The 23,046-nt window shown below is 46.9% G+C and overlaps 1 protein-coding gene across 6 annotated transcripts in view; it reads left to right on the forward strand.

Moving 5' to 3' along the window:
* AKAP7 (A-kinase anchoring protein 7) overlaps positions 1 to 23,046 on the forward strand; it is a 133,541-nt gene that overhangs the window by 13,439 nt on the left and 97,056 nt on the right. For all 6 annotated transcript variants that reach the window (XM_059713058.1, XM_059713066.1, XM_014611050.3 and 3 more), the window contains one exon: positions 4,385 to 4,545. In XM_059713058.1, the coding sequence (XP_059569041.1) occupies positions 4,385 to 4,545 (161 nt within the window). The remainder of the gene's footprint in view (positions 1 to 4,384; positions 4,546 to 23,046) is intronic.

A 23,046-nucleotide genomic window follows, 5' to 3' on the forward strand; every position in this document is an offset into this window, starting at 1 on the left:
GCTTGGCTTTAACTTGCTCTTGCATCAGGGTGACAGCCAATAGCTGGTACCTTTGTAAGGTAAAGCATGGAAAAGATTGGGATATATACCCCATTTTCTTTCAGCTGAAATCTGTCAAGAGCTTAAATGGATACTTTTGTCTTGCATGGCTGTTTTTCCAGAGATGTAGAGACTTTTAAATTAACAATACAGAAGCTGAGTGAGAGAATTACTGACTTTCTAAAAAGAGCTGAGATTGACGCAATGTTCACATTACACAACACAAAAAGCTACCATTCACAACTCCAGTAATTCTGTTTTGTATATCTCTAGAACAACATTTTCCTTATTATTTCATCATCCAACTCTGAGATCTAAATAACATTGTAGGTTTCTTATCTTATTTCTGAATTAGAGTTTAATCACATTTTAAAAATACTGAGTAATTATATATTATTAGGCTAAAACAAGATGTAAGTGTTTCTGAGATACAGAATGAGAATGTAGGGTCATAGATTCATAGATGTTAGGGTCGGAAGGGACCTCAATAGATCATCGAGTCCGACCCCCTGCATAGGCAGGAAAGAGTGCTGGGTCTAGATGACCCCAGCTAGATGCTTATCTAACCTCCTCCTGAAGACCCCCAGGGTAGGGGAGAGCACCACCTCCCTTGGGAGCCTGTTCCAGACCTTGGCCACTCTAACTGTGAAGAAGTTCTTCCTAATGTCCAATCTAAATCTGCTCTCTGCTAGCTTGTGGCCATTATTTCTTGAAACCCCTGGGGGCGCCTTGGTGAATAAATCCTCACCAATTCCCTTCTGTGCCCCCATGATGAACCTGCATCCCTCTTGAATTGTGGTGCCCAGAATTGCACGCAGTACTCCAACTGTGGTCTGACCAGTGCCCGATAGAGGGGAAGTATCACCTCCTTGGACCTATTCATCATGCATCTGCTGATGCACGATAAAGTGCCATTGGCTTTTCTGATGGCTTCGTCACGCTGCCGACTCATGTTCATCTTAGAGTCCACTAGGACTCCAAGATCCCTTTCCACTTCCGTGCCACCCAGCAGGTCATTCCCTAGGCTGTAGGTGTGCTGGACATTTTTCCTCCCTAGGTGCAGCACTTTGCATTTCTCCTTGTTGAACTGCATCCTGTTGTTTTCTGCCCACTTGTCTAACCTGTCCAGGTCTGCCTGCAGCTGTTCCCTGCCCTCTGGCGTGTCAATTACTGGGTCAATCCCTACTTTTTTGTTAGTATTAACAGAACACTTGCTTGAATAAAGCAAACAGGATTTGACCCTCCTATTTAGTACTTACAAACAATTTAAGTGCTCTAAATGAAGATAGGATTAGAAAAATTGGAATTGGGTAGAAAACGGAATTTAATTTTTACCAGTTAAAAATTCACCTGTAAGTTCTTACACAGAGTAAACACATACTCAGTAACAGAATACTGAGTTGAAATACACACTACTCTTATCTAGAATTGACTCTTTTCAAACAGTCTGTTAGCAAGGATAGAGGCTTGAGTGTGTGGGTGCATATGCACCTAACTTGTCATTAATTTCAAATGGGAAATAGAGGGTGCTTAAATGCCTTTTGGGGGCGCAAGCCTGAATCAGTAGATTGGCTGTATAGTGTCCTGAAGTTCAGCAATTTTGAGCTGTGCTTCATTAATGGAGTTCAGTTGTTGGAAACCTTTTATTTAAGTTCTATGGGGTTATAGCAATAGACTGAACGCTGCAACCTTAATTTAACAAAAAATTAAAAAAGAATGTTTGGAGGGAATATATATCACCTCTGTTACTCCACATCACTTGATGAGGTTATGGTCAATTTAGTTCTAATACAAGTACCTAATTGCATATTTATATAGGAAAGTAGAGGGAAGTGTTCAGATTTATTATAAATATATACATGTACACTTAGAGATGAGTGGTGTATGGGCCTAAAGAATAAACTATAAACATACTACAATTGATCTGATAAAAACATGATGAGATACCATGGTGATAGCAATATTACAAATACTATAAATAGAGAGATTAAAATAAATGAAGTAACTTCTCTGTACCTCAAAGAATGTATGTGTTTTAAAATATATTTGTTTTTTAGAAGGTAATTACTGCCACCTAGAGTCAACATTCTGCCAAAAATGCAGATTATTAACATTTAACTGAACTAAGGGACTTTGAGTTCGTTTGGGTAACAGCACATAGGATACAGCTTTTGTTACTGAGATGTACATCTGGTTTCCTTTTCAGGACACTAAAAATACACTGTGGATTTTCGTTTATCTAGATGAATCTGAAAGTCATCCCAAAACTAGAGATATTTCACATATATAAAAACATCTATTAGGATAGATATTGTTTCTCAATTTATACACACAAATATATTTATTTTTGTATTTGTATCACTTATCTTCTAATAAGATGTTAATGAATTAAAATACATATTCATTTATATTGTGACTTCTATCACAGAGGATTCCCAAATGCTTTGTAAATACAAGGATGTGGCTTTAAACTTTTATTTTTTTTAACTATCAACAACATTCATTCTAGTGACAAGGGCAACAGCTGCTGGTTAACAGTACATAATAGTATTATACACCCTCATTGTAGGGAAAGGCAGACTGCTGTTCCCCCCCCCCCCCCCAGATATCTCAAAAATATCTGCATTTTGACACTTCAGACTTAACAAAATCATACTGTAGTCCTTAGATAAGCAATGCATATATCACTAGATTTGAAAAATACTCATTTTAAAAGAGCGGTCCTAAAAGATAAGAAATGCAGGACAACACATGGTAAGTAAGGAATTTATTTAGGTGTGATGCACCTAAATTGTCAAACTGATTGTTAGACAATCAGTTTAAAAATCAGCTTTAAAGAAAACTGTTTCATTTACTGTACTTACCAGTAAGTCTCTGTGACAATTTGTTGTTCTCCCATTTTGTCTTCTGGAAGAAAACACAAACATGAAAAAAATAGCTTGAGTCACAAGGGGAAACAATGAAAACAACACAATACAAAGCACTAGTGAATGGACAGAGTAAGCAAACTGAGCAAAAAAGAATGCTCCCTCTCATTTATGATTATGTACTTAGTTGTTACTTGCAACAATACTATTATTAACACTTTTCAGATTTAATTATGGTTTTTAAGTTATCAGATTAATTGTTAGTAAGTTCCACAAGTCCAGTGTGCTCAAGGCGAGAAGGTTAGGTACCAAGGTACAATAACGACAGGAAGAGTCATTGTGAGTGTGACTTCTTCAAAGATGTGTCAGTGCTTATGTCAGTTCTTATAAGTGAATATGCGAGGCTGGAATAGCCTTTGTTGAATACAGGAACACACTTAAAATTTTAAGTTTTATAGGTGCGTGCATGGCTAAGTTATGATTGCAGAACTCAGTAACAAAGCTCTCATTGACTTTATTATTTTTTAAGCTTCGCATATAATAGATGGTGTGACATAACTAGTAAATTAGTCCAAATACCTTGGTCCTTTCAAAATGTATTTTAAGAAATTATTTTTCCTATATGGAGCAGTGAAAGTCCTTATGGCGCAGGGGCGGGCAATTATTTCAGGCGGAGGGCCGCTTACTGAGTTTTGGCAAGTCATCAAGGGCTACATGACAGGCAGCCAGGGGCAGATTAATATTTATTTTCTAATTTTTTTATGGGCTGCACAGGCCAGATAGAATGGCCTGGCAGGCTGCATCCGGCCGACAGGCCACATTTTGCCCGCCCCTGTTATAGCACCTGATATATTCTTTCAACGTAACATCTCTGCTTAACAACTTCTCACAGTATTGCAAGTAGAGGCATGGCTTAGTTGGTCTTGTTTGTAGTACCATCCCATGGGGCAAATTGTTTAGGGTATAAAGCATACCTCCTGGTCTTCCTACACACATGCAGAGTTTGCAGTTCCCTACTTAAGCCAGTTTCTAGGAAGTCTTCTGCCTACTGCTTCTTCCACTCAGATCTGTGTTTTAACAATTACGATTCCTTTCCATTGTTTTCAGTCCTAGACTAACAGACTATGTTCCTATGTGGATGAATGTTGATTTTATCACCTCTGTTTTTGGTGAGCAGATGGATAAGAATAATTACGTATTCTTGCCTGGAGAATCAATATTCTGGTAGGATGTGAGACAGGGAACCTCAACGATGAACAGTAAAGAGATAATATGTTAGTGACAGCACATCTGACTCTAGGCTTTGCCATATAGACTACTGTATGACTAAGCAAATCTGTTTTGGTTTCTCTCTCTGAAAAATGGAGAATAATTATAAACACTTATGAAGTGACACAAAGATATTAAAATAGAAAGCTTAATAGAAATGGAAATATAGTTACTATGTCAACCTCAGGGATTTTTCTCTCTCTCAACAGAGCAGTTGGTGCATTTTTGGAGAGCAAGGATTCAATAGAAGAACTGCTACAGGGAAAACAGTTGGATTTGTCATTCCAAGGAATTGATGATTTCAAAAATGTAGTTGGCTTTGTGAAGTTGGCAGAAGGTGATTGTACAGCCATGCTTATGGAGATATCAGGTAGGCAAAAAAAACTTGTCAGTGTGGATATAAACACTCAGAAGGCTCTTAAGATTTTGCTAAAATAAGATAGTTTATTCTACTAAATGGGGTGCTTGGTTAAAGAAGAGCAGTAAACTTCATAAAAAAAGCTTCCAATTAAAAATGTATTGTCATCTGTTAAGAATGGCTGACATGTCAGGTCTCAAAACTCATGGATCTTCCAGAATCTTTGGAGGCTCTTTTCTCTACAGTAGTACCTAGATTTTCCTGGCTTTGCCACCTCAAAAGCTGTGTTAATCATCAGCATGCCAGAGGGGCTAGCTGAAACTGCTGGGTGACTGTGCCACTTAGATCACTTGTGGAACCACACAGGCAAGGCTGCACTTGTCTGTGTGGTTCCTGGTTTGGGAAGCAGGCTGCTGAAAACAGCAAGGCATGTTTAAGAATAGTGCTCTAGAGCATGGTAGATTTACAGAACCTAGCCCCATCTGTGTGACCGTAATAAATAGATTTAGCCAAATTAATTAATTTACTATATAAACTTCACCTTTCTTCAGGTGCCACTTGTGCTTGAGACTTGGTGAATTTTAACTTTACAGAAAAGTCAGTCTGAAATCTTGGAACAGGGGAGAATGGGGAAACGTATACAAACCCAGTCTGACACCATAATGCTATTTCTCTTAAAATATATATTCTTAACTTAATTTTAATTCTAATGCTATTATTTTTAAGTGTTCAGAAAATTCCCTTAGTAGCTTGGGTTAGTGTTGTGATTTTGAATAAGATTATTTGTATTTTTCTACATCAGGTTTGTTTTAGATCTTACCTACAGGGCCATGCCCATCATTTTTGCAATAGCTATTAGCTTTGTCCTAGGAGAGCAAAGCTGTCATAAGATACTGAGCCCTGAATGCAAAAACTGTATGAATATAAATGTTGATGTAAATATGAACAGGGATTTCAGTTTTTCTGAAAAAAGCAGCAGTAGATGATACTGAGGCCAAAAAGAGATCTCTTTCTATTGATCCAAAATATGTACTTGAGCTATTGTGTTTAATAAAAATATCTCAGAGCACAAGTAAGTGTCTCTAGTTTGTTATTGTCCTTCCAAATTATGCCAGCAATTTCAACTATTCTTTGGAAAGGTTCCCTTAAAGAGTTTTGCAGTATTGATGAATAATCCTTTGTGTTTGGAGGAATGGGGTTTCTCATAGAGAAGTAAGGCTAGAAGGGACCTTAAGAGATCATCTAGTCGACCTGGGCAATCAGACCTGAAACCTTGGTGTTACTAGCACCATGCTCTCACACATCTATCTATCTATCTATCTATCTATCTATCTATCTATCTATCTATCTATCTATCTATCTATCTATCTATCTAGGGCTTAGTCGGTCTGTCTGTGCATCTGTCTGTGTGTCCATAATGCTCTTAGGGGCCTTGGCTCCCAGTGGGGTGTGGCTTCAGCAAGAATGATGGGCTGGGCATGGCTCCAGCAGAGCGGGCCAGGTGGATATGGAGTGGAGAAGAGCGAGTGGGTGGTGTAGGGCCAGATGTAGAGTGGGGAGGGGGTGGTGCAGGGCCGGATGTGGAGCGGAGGGGGTGTGGCATGAGGCCAGATGCAGAGCGGTGGCAGGGTGGTGTGGGGCAGGACATAGGCGGGGGGGTGGTGCACGGACCGATGTGGATTGGCAGCAGCAGGGGGCAGTGGCCATTCAGTGGCAGTGGGTGGGGGGGGACGGGACACAAGGCAGGGGGGCATGGGACCAGACATGGAGTTGGGGGGGGGGGGTGAAGTGCAGGGCTGGATGCGGGGCAGAAGGGTAGTGCGCAGCCAGTGGGTGGCGGTGGTGGCTGCTTTGTGCAAGCTTCCGCCCCCTTCCCCCCCGCTCCTGGGAGGCAGCACAGGGTGGTGGGTGGCAGCACTCCATCCCCTCCCGCCCTACTCCCGTAATTCTTGATGGGCAATTCACTAGTTTTTTATAATGGTGATAACCCATTGATGATTATTTCATAGTAGCAGGGGTTGTTGTCATCATACTGCTTCCAGAGCAGCCCAATAACGGATATTAATAGATCTTTATGAGAGTCTCTGTTTTTTCTTACATTTCATGCATCATTTCAGTTTCCAAAGCACAAAGTTTTAGTTTTGTAAAAAGGTTCCACAGCAGAGAAGTTGAAGTTTTGTTAAAATCTTAACCATGCAGCCATGCACTTAAGTAGTTTCTGAGGTAGAAGCAGTTCTAAAATTTAGTCTGCCCAAATGGAATGCTGCTTGTGATTCTAAAGTGACATCAGTGGTTTCTGCTGTGCGGGCCGGGTTGGGCCCCGGGCCCTTTTCGTCGTTCTGCTCGCGGGCTGTGGCCGGCAGCCCAGGCAGGCCGGGTCAGAGAGGGTGGGCGCCGAGCTAGAATTAGGCACAGACACGTAACGGTTGATTTTAAGATTGTTTACTTACACCGAGATGGTCGCGGTGCAGGCTGAGAACTTGCTTGAGTTGCGGTTACAACAGAAAACACAATCACGTGGAGTTTGCTAGGCTCCACGCAGACAGAACTCTGGATGTCCAGGACAAGCGCGCATAAACTCGTCGATACGTCTTATAGAAGGCTCCGTTCGAAGACGGGAAGAGGTGGGCGGTGGATCAGGCCGCCAAACTCCTCTGAGCAACACACAGGGTTTCTATTACCCTGTCGCGCACACCCAGAGTCCCCTCGAGATGGATGCGGAGTCCTCTTCGGCTTGGGCGGAAACTGCTCAAGCCTCTTATACGGCTAGCAGGCCAATCGCTAGCCGCCACGTATGAATAATTTAGCACTAGCCAATTGCGGGGCACAAATTTGCATACGACGAGCGGGAACTCTTTGCACCATGCATTTCTGTGTTGCAAAGAAAGTGCACCCTGCAAAGACAGCTGCAAAGTGGCAGGAACTCTCTTCCCTGCACGCGGGTTCTCTGCGCAGCAGAACTCCACCGTGCAATGAAGCCGTAAACCCACGGGGATAATTTGAGTGCCGAAGCACACACAAAAAAATCAGACCTTTGGGTCATGACATCCCCCCTTGCTGAAGGCACAATAGAATTATACTTCAAACCTATCATCCGGGTTATTAACAGCTCTGTCAATGGTTCACGAAACTAAACGAGCAAAAACAAAATCAGTCAACAATAAAAGTTCGTCCTCAAGGGATCGAATCAAATAATAACCGACACACACACATATACATAAAATCACATTCATAACAAAAAACTGAACGATCATGACTTCGGTGGGCGCCATGGTGGAATCGCGTGTCAGGCCTTCGTTCCTTTTGGTGATGTTGTCCTTCTCGGGGCCTCTCTCCACCATGCACTCCGAATCCCTGATCTGTAAAAGAACTCTCTTAAAACGGTTATTCACTACTATTTACAAAATCACACAGGACTGCACAATAATGCAGTCGATTAAACATCATCACTATTAAATACAAATATGTAAACACGATTCTATACTGGACAGCTCTCTCTCTTTTCCGACTCAGCAACTCGACGAAATCGTCGAGGAGTCATCATTGCCTTCTTCTAGATAGTGAAAACCTAACTCGTAGGCTAGTGCCATTGTCCCGCGTCTCCTAAAATCTGAAGCTGTCTCTTATTAAGTCCAGAACACTGCAGGAGGAATCCAAACATGTATCGCTCCTCTTGCGTTCTCTGGCATAATACTGGAGGCTCGGATTCGCGGTGTTTCGTGTTCTGAGCCTCATTCTGGCGTTGACACTTCCAATCCCTGGATAGTCTTGGCTCCATTAGAATGCGCAGTCTTGACAACTGATGAAGGAGACTACTCACAGGATGATTGACCAGTGGGTTCAGCACAATCCACAAAACCACGATGTTTCTTTGCCCGTAAACCTTAAGACAACTATCTATGCTGTCAAGGGTCACCGGAATGGTTCCAGGGTCTCGCAGGTGACGGTGAGGCCGTGGTCGCATTCGTTGGAGCGGTGTTAGTCCCAACGTGCATTCTCTTGGGTTCCAGGCGCAATACGAAACTCCGATAATAGCCAGTACAAGCTGTTCTGCACCGGTGTGCTCTGGTCATCCGTCGTGCCATGCGTGGGCCTTCTGTTCGATCACTTCTGCCACAAGTGCTGGAATCGGAATAGGCCAGTGGACGCTAAACGCCACCATGTCGATGTCGGTGACATGTCCCCTACTCCATGAAGCTTGTCTCACCAAGCAGCTTGCTTCTTCCTGGTCCAGGAGGTCGGACCCAAGTTCCATGACCAGACGTCCCAACCACACAGCCAGAGTTTCTTTGGATCGGATCCTGGATTCCCTACACAAATTCTGCAGTTGGGCTCTGGAACGAGCGTAATAGGTGGTAGCATGAACTGCACTCTGCGGACCGATGACTGGGCTGCTTGATGCTGAAGGCTGATCAATTTCTTCGCGAGTCGTTGCTATTGCTGTTTCTGTTGGAGCTGTAGTCATTGTTACAGTGGGGGTTGTTGTTGTTTCAGGTGGGAGGGGCAGATGCACTCCTCCGCTTGACTCCCCCTCCCTTCGGCAGAGGGGCGTGGTCGATAGAATCGACGCTGCGTCGCTGGGCGGAGTTACCGGCCGAACCCTCGCGGGCTCTTCCGAAGCTCCATCCCTCTCTTCTGGCTTCTCCACGCGGTCTTCCCTCTGCTTGGCGCCATCTTGTTGGGGCTTCTTAAGATCCCCTCTCTCAGCTGCTTCTCCGACCGCCCGAACGGCCATACGCAGCTGGGTCTTTAAGCTTAAAGTTTCACTCATCAGATCAGTCATAGTCTGAAAAGTTGCATTTAGTTCTCCCCCCTTGTCACACCGTAGGACCACTCTCTCATCTACGGCGCGGTCCTCCGTCTCCGGGTCTTCGTGGAGCTCGGACGGACGATCACGACCCCTTAGTCCCGGTATTACCATGCAAGGGGAAAGCCATCTGATCGGCATCGGCTCTCCCATCTCCCGGGCACACCGTGAACAACGGACACACTCCCGGGTGGGGGTTGGGCTTACTGCGCTCGCCGGGTCGACTTCGGCAAGGGTTACACTATCGAGGGGCTTATACAGGACCCACTCATCACTCATGATACACCCGAACGCCGCGGGGTGAAGATATACTTCTTTCCCTTCTAGGGCTCCGGCTTCTGGAGTTCCCTCTTCTCCCTTTAGTGAAAGGTGTCCACGGACACATCTCCTGCCCGTTCCGCCCGCCTGGTGGTATGCGACGTGCGCCTCCAGTTCTGCGACACTTGTTACGTTGCGTCTCCCACTTTTCCAAGGGCAGTTCTCAATTAATTCTAACTCTAGTGAGCCCTCTCCTGATCCTATCCTCGTCACCATGTGCAGGCCGGGTCGGGCTCCGGGCCCTTTTCATCGCTCTGCACGCGGGCTGTGGCCGGCAGCCCGGGCAGGCCGGGTCGGAGAGGGCGGGCGCCGAGCTAGAATTAGACACAGACACGTAACGGTTGATTTTAAGATTATTTACTTACACCGAGATGGTCGCGGTGCAGGCTGAGAACTTGCTTGAGTTGCGGTTACAACAGAAAACACGAACAATCACGTGGAGTTTGCTAGGCTCCACGCAGACAGAACTCCGGATGTCCAGGACAAGCGCGCATAAACTCGTCGATACGTCTTATAGAAGGCTCCGTTCGAAGACGGGAAGAGGTTGGCGGTGGATCAGGCCGCCAAACTCCTCTGAGCAACACACAGGGTTTCTATTACCCTGTCGCGCACACCCAGAGTCCCCATGAGATGGATGCGGAGTCCTCTTCGGCTTGGGCGGAAACTGCTCAAGCCTCTTATACGGCTAGCAGGCCAATCGCTAGCTGCCATGTATGAATAATTTAGCACTAGCCAATTGCGGGGCACAAATTTGCATACGACGAGCGGGAACTCTTTGCACCGTGCATTTCTGTGTTGCAAAGAAAATGCGCCCTGCAAAGACAGCTGCAAAGTGGCAGGAACTCTCTTCCCTGCACGCGGGTTCTCTGCGCAGCAGAACTCCACCGTGCAATGAAGCTGTAAACCCACGGGGATAATTCTTTGTGCCGAAGCACACACAAAAAAATCAGACCTTTGGGTCATGACATCTGCCATCATCATTTCAAGTCCCTGATAGTCTGTTGTCATGTGATAAGTCTGCTCCCCTAGTTTTTGGACTTTGGGAAGATGATTCTATACTACACAGAAACAGTTTTGGAAAGGTCTCTAAGGCTATGTCCACACATGCCTGTGCCATGCACCAGAGGGTGCATGCAAGGGCAACTGGGTCCAGCACTGGGCTGGTCCCAGCAGCCTTACCAGGGGTCCTGAGGGCCTGCTGCGGCAACAGCAGTGGCAATCCTGCCATGCAGAGCCCGGCTGGCAGCCAGAGCAGCACACGCTGCCCCTGTGTACGCCACTTGGCTTTTTTTTCCATGAGTTTTTTTGACCCCAGGATATCCAGGGGTCAGCCCTCTCCCCGCCACCCATCTCGCGCTGCTCCTTACCAGCACAGAGAGCAACTAAATATGCGGTATATAGCACCACAGACATCTCTGTGGTTCCATATACTGCATGGCCCCACCATGAGAGTGAATGGTAAGTATTTGTGATCAACAGCATTTTGTGTCAGACTTGTACATTGTCTGTTATTTTAAGAGCGTAAAGTTTTGTCTTAGTTTTACAAAATCCAAATGGATTTCTACTGTTAATTCTCCGACCAGTGTTATTTGAGCTGCAGCCAATGACTCCTTGTGTTTAGATAGGAAGATTGGCTATATCCTAGGGACAGTCAGAGCATTGACTAATTCAGGCTTAGACCAAAAGAACTCTGGGAGCTTTGTAGTGAGTGATAAAGATCTTCAGTAGAACTTCTTACTAAAGTACATTGAACATCAAAGGCCCAGCGTCTGTAAACCCTGAGAAATAGCGAAGCCACTTGTGAGTAACTTTAAGTGGTTCCAGATTACTAATCCATATTTAAAGTGTTGTAAATGAAGGTAGATTCTTTGGGCCTTTTTACATGTGTTGGCACCAGGCGCTTTAGTTAGTGAACTGCGTGTCCCCGCACTGAAAAAATGGTGATGGGGCTCTTTGAACTAAAGCTCATCAAACATGCTTTATTTCAGAGCACACTGCTGCCATCTTTTCAGTGTGAAGATGTGCGGCAACACTGATACATGTGACACAGAAGGCTGCCAGAGCGTGTCAATTTCACTGGTCCAGCAGACTTGATTAAACAATTAATCGAGTCTGCTCTGATGTGCTGGATTTCCAGCACATTGGAGCAGGCTCCATGCATGTGTGTAGGAGCCCTTTATTTTCAAGAGGCTAGCTGGTCACAGAAAACACGCAAAAAAGTGTTGTCAAAATTGTTTTGCCAAAACCTGTCCAGATATGGAAGAGAAAGTGGGTAATAAACATAGGCAGCAGAAGGCTGGGGCTAATGGGGCTTAGCCCCCATGAACTGGGCCATCGACAGCAGCTCAAGCACCACCGCTGCCACAGCACTGCTCCCAGTACCCCCACTGCATGCTCCTCTGCCACTGCGCCTGCAGCATCAGCATGCACCGGCCCCAGAGCAGCCCTGCGGGAGGGAGGGAAAGGGTCAGGTAGGTGTAGTCTTCACCTCCCAGCTCCCCAAATAATATTTTCTAGTACTGCTTATGGTAACAAAATAGGCTGTAAAGTAGAAGTGGTAATCTTGCCTCTTCATAGAAGGCTGTGAGATCTACTAGTAAATGGGATATTATTAATACCAAAAACAATTAGGCCAGCAGTCCTAATCTTTTCAGTAGGCATGGCTGTAAGTTGCTTAGTTTTTTCCCCTTGGTCCTGTACTGGGCTGGGCTGGGCTGGGCTGGGCAGTCAGTTGCCAGGCAGATTACAATGTATCAAAAATCCAAAGTCTATGTTTAGTCCATGATCTCTAGTATCCAGGAGGTTGATGAAATGGAGCTCATAGGCTTGTCTCTGGGAAGTGTTGTGTAAGTTTCCCTTGAGGATCAGGACTGAGAGATTGGAGAGAGAGTGGCCCTGCTGTGAGAAATGTGCCCCCCACTGGTAATTGGGTGTTTCTGTCTTTGATGGATTTCCGGTGCGCGTTCATTCTGGTGCGCAGTTGTCTGGTCTCTCCTATATATCTTCCATCAGGGCATTTGGTGCATTGGATGAGGTAACATAATATATATTATGTTACCTCATCCAATGCACCAAATGCCCTGATGGAAGAAACAACAACTGCGCAACAGAATGAACGCACACCGGAAATCAATCAAAGACAGAAACACGCAATTACCGGTGGGGGCACATTTCTTATAGGAGGGCCACTCTCTCAGTCCTGATCCTCAAGGGAAACTTACACAACACTTCCCAGAGACGAGCCTATGAGCTCCATTTCATCAACCTCCTGGATACTAGAGATCATGGACTAAACATAGACTTTGGATTTTTGATACATTGTAACCTGCCTGGCAACTGACTCCCCAGCCCAGCCCAGCCCAGCCCAGCCCAGCCCCTGGCTTGTTTACTTTCATTCCATCCAGGAAGAGCACGCACCAACTGCTGAAGCTTCCTTAGTCTGACGAAGGGTTTTTGAACCCGAAAGCTTGCTTAATAACCATTCTCCAACCATTTGGGTTGGTCTAATAAAAAAATATCAAATTCACCCAAGGAACCTTGTCTTGTATGTAATATGGCATGCACATTTTAACTGCTGCTGACTACTGGAGCCAGAGTATCATTTTTCTGCCAAATTGGCTATGGTGGGCACATTTATACGAGATGCTGAGTGAACAGTAGCTGAATAATACTGCACAGTAGTGCATCACAGCATGGACAGCACTAATATTCTACTGCACAGTATTATTAGGCTACTGTGCAGTAGCATCACGTAAAAGATGTTTGCCAGTGCTACTCCACAGTAACAGTTACTGTGCATTTATTTAGTACTTGCTTATACAACTACTAACTAAACGCGCAGTAATTACTGCACAGTAGTGTCTCATGCAGATGCACCTGGTAGGTAGTATTCCATACCAAGTTTTCCATACTCTTTGCAAAACATCCTCAATTTTTTGTGCTACAAGAATGCTCTATTCCACTTCTACTTTGGTCAACTTGTAGAATGGGTCTGTTCATTACATTGCAACTTGTGTGTGTCAAATTCTGGTACTAGTAAGAAGAAGAGTTAAATAAGTGATTTATGTACAAGTCTCTAAAAATAAACAGAAACAGAATTTTTCCACAGACTACAGCTTCTCTCCCTGATCTCCATAGAAGCTAAAGATACAAGAACATTAATCTGTAATTTTTACACTGCTTCGTGTTTAGGAGTTAGAAGCTTTTCTCGGGTGTTGAAGGGGAGAACATATCTAAAACAGCAACAATAAAAAAAAAATCTAAAGAAACATTTTTAGTCTTTATCTTTGCTTTTGTAATCAATTGAAAGAGACAGGGATACGATGTTCTGGCAAACAAAAAAAAGGAAGCGTTACTTCATTGGAATCATCCTCCCCAAACTTTGAAGTGGTGACTGTGCTGGTGCTTTGGGTACATTGGCTTCTCTGAGTGAGGAGCAGGATGAGAGGACGGTTGTCTCCCATTATTACCATGGGAACTCATAGAAAGTCTGTGAGCAAGACAGGGTAATGTGGTGGAGTGTCTTCTTTCCTATGTGTAATTTTCTAAGTTGGGACAAGCCAGTCTTGTTTAGGAAACACTTTGTGGTTGTATTTGATAAACAATTCATATATAATCTTATACATCTATAGAAACTGTTATGCGATAGCAAGAACTATATATTATGGAAACTGAACCTTGTTTATTACCCTTCAGTTACCTTTTTTCCCTTCCAGTAAACAATGGTATTGAATAAGGTCATGCAAAAAGCATTTAGAAAAATAACTTGCCCACTTTCATTTTCATCCAAGTGTTTCTGGTTAATTATGCAAACACCAAGCCTGCAGGCTACCCTGGAATTTGTGGTTAAAGTTTAACAAATATTTGACCTTAAAATTGTCCTAAATATTTTTTTTGAAAAAGGCTAAATTGCTTGTGACATAGCTGTATTTAGTATAATCCCTCATGTTGCAAAAGTTTTTTTGCTTTGCTTTATATTTTTGTAAGACCTCATAAATACGAAATCTTAAATCTTTTCATAAATTTTAAACATTCTGATAAGACAGTAAAGCCACTGCAAGATTTTACAGAGAATATTACAAGTATTAAACCTGAAAGACGCTATTATGCTGCTTCCCATTTTTTGCCCCAGTGCTAGGTTAGAATTTGTATAGCATAATATAAAGTGGTTGCAAATAAAAGGGAATGAAGTTCTCTTTTGCCACTTCATGTTAGCATCATTTGATAACTCAAACCCATTAGCAAGTGTTTTACATATTTAGAATATTTTTAGTATATAGTTCCCATAATCTATTCTATGTAGATTTTAAGCATTGAAGATAGGTTTTACAGTGGGTGACACGTGCAGTTAATGTGCATGAATAAACTGCAGAGTAAATTGCTCCACAGTAAACTACTCCCAGGTACAACATCTACACATGTGCCTGGGTCAGGAGCAAATTGAGCCAGGGAGGAGCTGTTCGGGCCAGGGCTGCTCCTGCCCCGGTCTGTACCCCCCCCCCCGCAGCAGCCGGGGGGAGCTCTAGGCTCTGGCCGCAGCTGCCCATGTGCCAGAGCTGGGCTAACAGAGGGCTCCGGGGACGGTCCTGTGCTCTGGCAGGGGGATATGTTGGGCGGTGGAGGAGTTGTCCGCGCCATGAGGCTCCTGTAGCTGCTGAGCCATGTGGCTTGGCAGCAGCAGGACAATGGTTCCTTGATGCCTGGGCTGACTGGGTGCAATTTGTGCCTGTGTCACTGTCTACACTTGTATTTAATTGCACTAATGTACTGTACCATCAGATAGTACTCGTGTCTGATGGCACAAGTGTAGCACATCAGGGTTCCAGGGGTGGCCGTGATGCCCCCTTGTGGCTCCGCAACCATGCCCAGCTCCGTCCCTAGGGCACCCTCCCTTCTTACTCACCATGCCTTGATGGAAATATAGTAAATAGGGAAGCTGGCTGTGGACCTTCAGGTGGCCCCAGCCACCGGGACCCCCAGTGGCCTCTACTGTTCCTAGGCCCCTTGCTGGGCCTCTCCATGCAGAGGCTGTGGAATGAGGTGGGCCACCCAGGCCATGGCCTGACCATGTTTAGCATGGCGATTCAAACACAGCTCCACTCCCTGCCTGCCTGCCTGCCTGCCTCCCTCACACATGCAGTGGCAGCCATGCTCCGCCACCTGCAGCCCTGCCGGGAGAGAAGAGTGACAGCCCCCTGCAGCCAGTGTGGCGGGCCCTGCTCCAGTGCACTGGTGCATTGGCTGCAAGGGGCTGGCACTCTCCTCTCCTGGCGGGGCTGTGGATGGCGGAGCGTGGCTGCTGTTGCATATGTGAGGGAGGGAGGCTGGCAGGGAGTGAGGCTCTGTTTGAATTGCCGTGCTAAATGTTGGTCAGGCCATGGCCTGTATCATGGGCGGGTCCTTCAAGAGGGCCGTGATCTCCTTAAGGCCCCCTCTCTGTGCCTAGTTGGCCCAAGGGCACCCTCTGTTTCTCGCCCGCCACATCTTTGATGGTTTAAATCAGTTGGGAGGCTGCCTTGCGCCCTCTCAGACACGTCTCTACGTTGATTCAGACCCCGTGGTTTTCCCGGACTCCTTGTGGGTCTTGTTCTGCAAATGGGTGCTTTGGAGCACCCTAGCCTTATGGGCTATGCGTGGCTCCTACCACCCCCTATACCATGCCCCAAGCCTCGCAGTTGGGATGGACGTTAGACTGTCACAATACACTCGCCTGCTCTCTGGGGCCTCCTCTGTACTGTCGCCCGCTCTCTGGGCCTCCTCTGTACTGTTGCCTGCTCTGGGTCTTCTCTAGAACACTGCCCCTCTCTTGGGGCTCTCTCTCCAATGCTGCCCTTTTTCTAGGGCTCCCTGCGCCCCCTCTGGGCCTCCTATGTAGGGTCACCCCTCTCTGGGGCCTTCCCTATGAAGCCGCCCCTTTCCTGGGGACTTCTGTGCCCACTTTGGGACTTCTTGGTTAAGCCCCCTGTGTCTCGGGCCCACCGCACTGCTACCCCCTTTCTCCAGGACTCACTGCACTACTACCCCCTCTCTCTGGGGTTTACCGCAGTACTCTGCCCTTCTCCGGGGTTTACCGCAGTACTCTGCCCTGCCTCAGGGCTCACCAAGCCCGCACTAGGGCTTCTCAGTAGTACCCCTTTTCTGGGGCTCACCGTGCCCACACTTGGGCTTCCCAATAATGCGGCCCCCTTTCTGGGGCTTGCCATGCCCACACTTGGGCTTCCCAATAATGTGCTCCCCTCTCTGGGGCTCGCTGTGCCCAACTTGGGCTTCTCAATAACGTGCTCCCCTTCCTGGGGCTCGCCACGCCCACACTGGGGCTTCTCAAATGCCCCACTCTGGGGCTGGGGTCTTTGCACCCCGTGTGCTGCGCCCGCTGGCGCTGGGGCACTCACACTCCGCTGTGAGTCCCCTATGAGTACGCTGCGCCCTCCCTGGTGCCAGGGTCCCCACGCCACTGTGGGGTCCCCCTGAGGCCTCCTCCAACCCCTTATAGGCTCACCCTAGCCACCGGTGTAATACATAGCAACACAAACTCGAGCCTCCTGGCTATAACTCAAACACACGCCCTCTGGCTATAACAACATTGCTCAACTCTGGTCAAGCTGTACTTGCCGTTAGGCTTCTCTTCACATCCTAACTCCAGGAGCTCCTGCCCCTCTGGCTGCTGGCAGGGAACTGCCAGCCTGGCCTCAGCCCCTGGGCCTTATGAGGGCCAGGCCCTGCCCCTTCTGGTCAGCTGACTTCCTGGTTGCCCTGGGCATCCCACAGCTGTGCTCATTATTCCCTGCCAGGGCTCTCTCTCTGGCAGTTTCCCCTCTCTAGGAGCAGGGCACCTCAGTGCTCTGCGACAGCCTGGGTAGCCCATCCCATGGCACTCAGAACCTTAGGGGCTAATTGCTTGGCTGCAATCCTCCTCTACACCATGTTCCAAGCCTCACGGGTGTTATCGTTCTGTTGTTCTCCTGTTGGGGCTTCGGTCTCTTCGGCCTCCTCCCCTTTTACTTTGGTTAGACTTTCTAGCCTGTGCCCACTGTGTTGGACCCGGCTTTGAGGTATTGTCCCTTCCTGTCACTGGGCCCCTGACCTCTGTCTGCTGGACCCCAGGCCCCTGTGTGGGTGCGCCCTTTCAGGTGCCAGGCACCTGGTCCCTGTGTGGCTCTGTGGCCTCACTCTGCCCACCTGCCTCAGCAGTCACTTGAGCCTTGAGCCTGCCCCTGGCAGGGCTCCAGGTGATCACATGCCTCATGGGCACTTACGGGACCTCCGTAAACTGTCCCCATAGTTCCAACCCAAACCTCTGGTTTAAACTACAGCATAAACACTAAGTCTGTGGGCTATACCATAACATGAAGGGGAAACAACCCTCTGTCCCTTTAAGAGGGAAAACCTTCCATCACTTCCCAGCTAGCATACCTCCCAGTGTGGGCTCCTTGTGAGCCCCACAAGCCTCATGGTTCTCACAGGCAGCATAGCAGTCAGCCTAGCATCCCCAGGTAGCTCTTCTGGGCAGGACCTGCTTCCACTATGGATGCCAGGGAGAGACTAGCCTGCCAAGCCACAGCCTTATGTGCTCCCAGGGCTCCGCCTCTTTCCAGTCAGCTGACTACCTGGGCTGCCTGCAGGTGCCTGCTAATTGCCTCATTTGCCCTGTTGCCCCAGCAACAAGCAGCTGCTGCATCCTGCCTACCCTGCTGAGCATTCTGGCTGGGCTGCTTTTACCTTAAACAGACAGAGCCCCGGGTTCTCTGGGCATTTTTACCTGTGTTGTGGGATGTGGCACCAGGCGCTTTAATTATCAAGCTGCACTAATTAAAAGTGCCCATGCATCACGTGTATCCATGTCACCGCATGTCTCTGTGCTGAAAAACTGGCAGCGAAGCGCTTTGAACTAAAGCTCATTGAACATGCTCTATTTCAAAATGCATCGTCGCCATTTTTTCAGTGTGGAGACACATGATGACACTGATACATGTGATACACGTCAGTTTCTATGCTCCAGCAGACTCGATTAACCGAGTTTGCTCTGACACACTGGGTTTCCAGTGTGTCAGAGCAGGCTCTGTGCACATGTATAGGAGCCCTCAGTTATAGACAGGACTATCTCATAGCACAGTAAATTTCATAGATTTCATAGACATTAGGGCTGGAAGGGACCTCGGAAGATCGAGTCCAGCCCCCTGCCCAAAGGGCAAGAAGTCAGCTGGGGTCATAGGATCCCAGCAAGATAAGCATCCAGTTTGCTCTTGAAGGTGTTCAATGTAGGCACTTGAACCACCTCCGGTGGCAGGCTGTTCCAGACCTTGGGGGCTCGGACAGTAAAGAAATTCTTCCTTATGTCCAGGCTGAAACAGTCTTGTAGTAGTTTATGACCATTCGACCTAGTCGTCATCCCTTGGGGCGCCCTGGTGAACAAACGTTCCCCCAGATACTGGTGGTCACCCCTGATAAACTTGTAGGTGGCCATCAGATCACCCCTGAGCCTGCGCTTTTCCAGGCTAAAGAGCCCCAGGGCTCTCAGCCTGTCATCGTAGGGTCTGCTTCCCTGACCTCTGATCATGTGCGTGGCTCTTCTCTGGACTCTCTCAAGCTTCTCCACATCCTTTTTGAATTGTGGAGCCCAAAACTGGACGTAGTACTGCAGCTGCGGCCTCACTAAGGCCGAGTACAAGGGGAGAATGACTTCCCAGGGTTTGCTTGAGAAGCATCTATGGATGCAAGCCAGCGTTTTGGTCGCTTTACTAGCCGCAGCATTGCACTGCAGGCTCATGTTCATCTTGTGGTCAATGATGACCCCCAAGTCTCTTTCTTCCTTAGTGCTAGCCAACATAGCACTGCCGAGCCTATAAGGATGCTGTGGGTTTTTCTTCCCAAGGTGGAGAACCTTGCATTTATCGGCGTTGAACACCATCAGATTCTCATCCGCCCACTCGCTGAGCCTGTCCAGGTCAGCCTGGATCACCCTCCTGTCTTCTGGTGTGGATGCTTTGCCCCAAAGTTTGGTGTCATCAGCGAACTTGGCTAGTCTGCTTCTGACTCCAGTGTCCACATCATTAATGAAGATGTTGAACAGTTTGGGTCCAAGGACAGAGCCTTGGGGGACCCCACTAGTCACAGGACACCATGATGAGTGACTTCCATCAATTACTACCCTCTGGGTCCGACCCCGGAGTCAATTTTCCAGCCAGTGGATCATGGAGGACCCAAGGCAACAATTGGCCAGTTTCTCCAAGAGGCGATCTTGGGAAACCAGATCGAAGGCTTTTTTGAAGTCAAGATATATGACATCAATCTCTTCTCCCTTGTCCAGGTGATAGGTCACCTGGTCGTAGAAGGAAATGAGATTGGTCAAGCAAGACCTACCCGCAACAAACCCATGCTGGCTATCCCTTAAGATGTTGGTGTCGGCCAGTCCATTAAAGATGGCCTCTTTAATAAACTTTTCTAAGCTCTTCCCTGGGATAGAAGTCAGGCTGATGGGCCTATAGTTAGCCGGATCCACTTTCCTCCCTTTCTTGAAGATAGGCACCACATTGGCCTTCTTCCAGTCTTCGGGCACTTCACCAGAGCGCCAAGAGTTTTCAAAAATCTGTGCTAGAGGCTGGGCTATGATGCTTGCCAGCTCCTTGAGTACCCTGGGGTGAAGATTGTCAGGGCCGGCTGACTTGAAGGTATCCAGCTTCTCAAGATGTTCCTTCACAAAGTCAGCATTAATGGAGGGCAGGGGATCACCCTCACCCGGACTTCCCCGTCCCGTAGCGGGCATGGGTGTCCCGTGGGACTGATGAAAGACCGACGCAAAGTACCTATTTAATAGGTTGGCTTTTTCCTAGGCGTCAGTTGTCAGTTGCCCCATCTGGTTCAGCAGGGGTCCAATGTTGCCCCTGCTTTTCCTCCGGCTCCCCACATATCTGAAAAAGGACTTTTTATTGTCCTTGATGCTCAAAGCTAGCTGGAGTTCAGTTGCAGCCTTGGCTTTCCTGGTCTGCTCCCTACAGGACCGGACCAGTGCAGAATAATCCTCCTTGGAGGTGACTCCCATCCTCCATCCTTTGTAGGCCTTTCTTTTTAGCCTCAGGAGGTCTGCTATGTCCCTGGAGAGCCAGGGGGGCTGCTGTGCCCTCTTGCTGCCTTTCCTCCGAGATGGAATAGACTTAGTTTGTGCATTGAGGATCGCTCCCTTGAGGAGCAACCACTCTTCTTGAACTCCCCTCTCCCCGTGGTCATGGTCCCTTAGGGCCTCACTGACAAGCCTCCTGAGCTTGTCAAAGTCAGCTTTCCTGAAGTCAAGGACTTCCGTGTTGCTGACTGACTTGCCACCTTTTCGGCGGATGGTGAAGGTGATCAGCTCGTATACACCAATTAGTATACACCAGCCTAATCGCCGCGCACGTGTAGATGGTGACTCTACATAGTAAAGTTGTCTACTGACTCTACATAGTAAAGTTGTCTACTGTGCAATAAAATGGGTGTGTCAGTGGGTGTGTCTACATGTTCATTAGTGCAGTGGGTGTGTCTACATGTTCATTAATGCACTGTAGTTACTGCACATTAAGTTTAGTACTTGCATACCCAAGCACTAAATTAATGTGCAGTAACTGGTGCTACTGCACAGTAGTACGAGTGCATGGGTTTTTACAGATGCTGACTACGTTGTAGCCTAATACCACTGCATAGCAGGGCTGTGTGAAGCTTCAGTCCTTGATTTGATTCGGCAGAGATTTGGCCTGATTTGGTGGCCGAATCTCTGAATTCAAATCGAATCAGAGGACCCTTTAGTCTCTCTGAATCAATTCAGAGAGATTTGGAAAGATTCAGTGATTTGGATATAGGCACAGCTTTAAATATTTTTTCTACATACCTCTAGGTAGCAGGTGGCTTGTGAATGCTGCAATGCTGGGGCTCATGGAATGTCCCACAGAAGTGCAGGGAGGTCCCCAACGCGCTCATCGGCAGACCCGGAAGTGGACCAGAAGCACTTCCGGTCCACTTCCAGGTCCACTGGGGAGTGTGCAGGGGAGCTCCCCTGCCCCCTCCCCCGGCTCAGCAACTGGTGCCTCCTGGGTCTGGGGGGGTACCCGGGGTCCCCCTGCAGCCGATCACTGAACCAGGGAGGCACGGGGGGGCCTCCCTGCGTGCTGCCCCGTGGGCCTGCAAGTGGACTGGAAGTACTTCCGGTCGACTTCCGGATGCACTGCCAAGCACGTGGTAGGCCCCCCCTGTGGGATGCTCCATCTGCCCCAGCATCGCAGCATTCACACACTGCATTGGTATCTCAAAGTATGTAGAAAAAACATTTAAAGCTGTGTCTGTGTCCGAATCGCTAATTCTTGGAATCAGCATCAAATCTTCAGATTTGGATTTGGCTGAATTGAATCGAGGACAGTGATCCAAATTAACGAATCGCTGAATAAACTACCGTCCCCGATGTCAGCGCTGAATAAACGCTGTCCCCAATTCGGGCCAAATCTAAATCGAATAGGGCCCACTTTGCACACTTCTCCTGTATAGTAACGTATTAGCATGGGTTTTGCCCAGCATGCTACTGCACTATGTTATTAGGCTTTGCACAGTTGGCGTCTTATGCAGATGCACCCAGTATATAGTAAAATAGTGAGTTCTTTGTTGGCAGAAGCTTTCTGTTTTATTGTGTCCAGTGTGTTTGCTTATTTTCTTCTCCACAGTGGCAGTTCACAGAACCTGTTAGTAGAAGTCTTGTGGTAATGTTGAATCTTACTGTTTCTTTCTTTTGCACTGGAAGTTCATGGTGCCTTTTTTCAGCACACACTAGTGACTTTTTTTCAGCACTCATTAGTGACTCTGTTATTTGCCCTGTGTTTTGCCCCAGTGTTGTGACAGTCACCCTTGGCTGGATCTGCATATCACACTTTTCTATTCCGGCTTCATTTTTCTTCCTCTGTTAGTTAAAAATCTCATTGCAAAACTTCCCCTTTCCTTTTCTTTAATGCTGCTTCTAATGATTTCAATTATCTTACTTTTCTTGTGTTTGTTTCTACTTAGAGGTGTTGGTTTGGGCTTCGTTTTATTCTTATTTCTTTATTTTTGTGCCTTGCTTTTTCTCTCCCTCAGTATTCTGAATCAAAAGGTGTTATGCAGATAAAACTTTTAAACTGCACTCATGAGATTGTCATCTGATACCCTGGGTCCACAGTGCAAAAAACAGTGCACTAATATAATAGCATTGTGTCATCTCTTATGTGTTAGGGGGCTTGTGCTTCCTTGGAGTAAAGTTACTTGAGTTGATTATGTTGTGCATGTCCATCTTTATCACATTGTAATTTTCACTTTGGTTTAATTTTAAGAATTCTATTAATCTAAACTTCAGAACTCTGGTTTAATGTACAAGGAGCAAAATCCTGGTCATTGAGGTC

This window comes from Alligator mississippiensis, chromosome 1 (assembly GCF_030867095.1).
Source record: "Alligator mississippiensis isolate rAllMis1 chromosome 1, rAllMis1, whole genome shotgun sequence".
Classification (NCBI taxonomy): domain Eukaryota; kingdom Metazoa; phylum Chordata; order Crocodylia; family Alligatoridae; genus Alligator; species Alligator mississippiensis.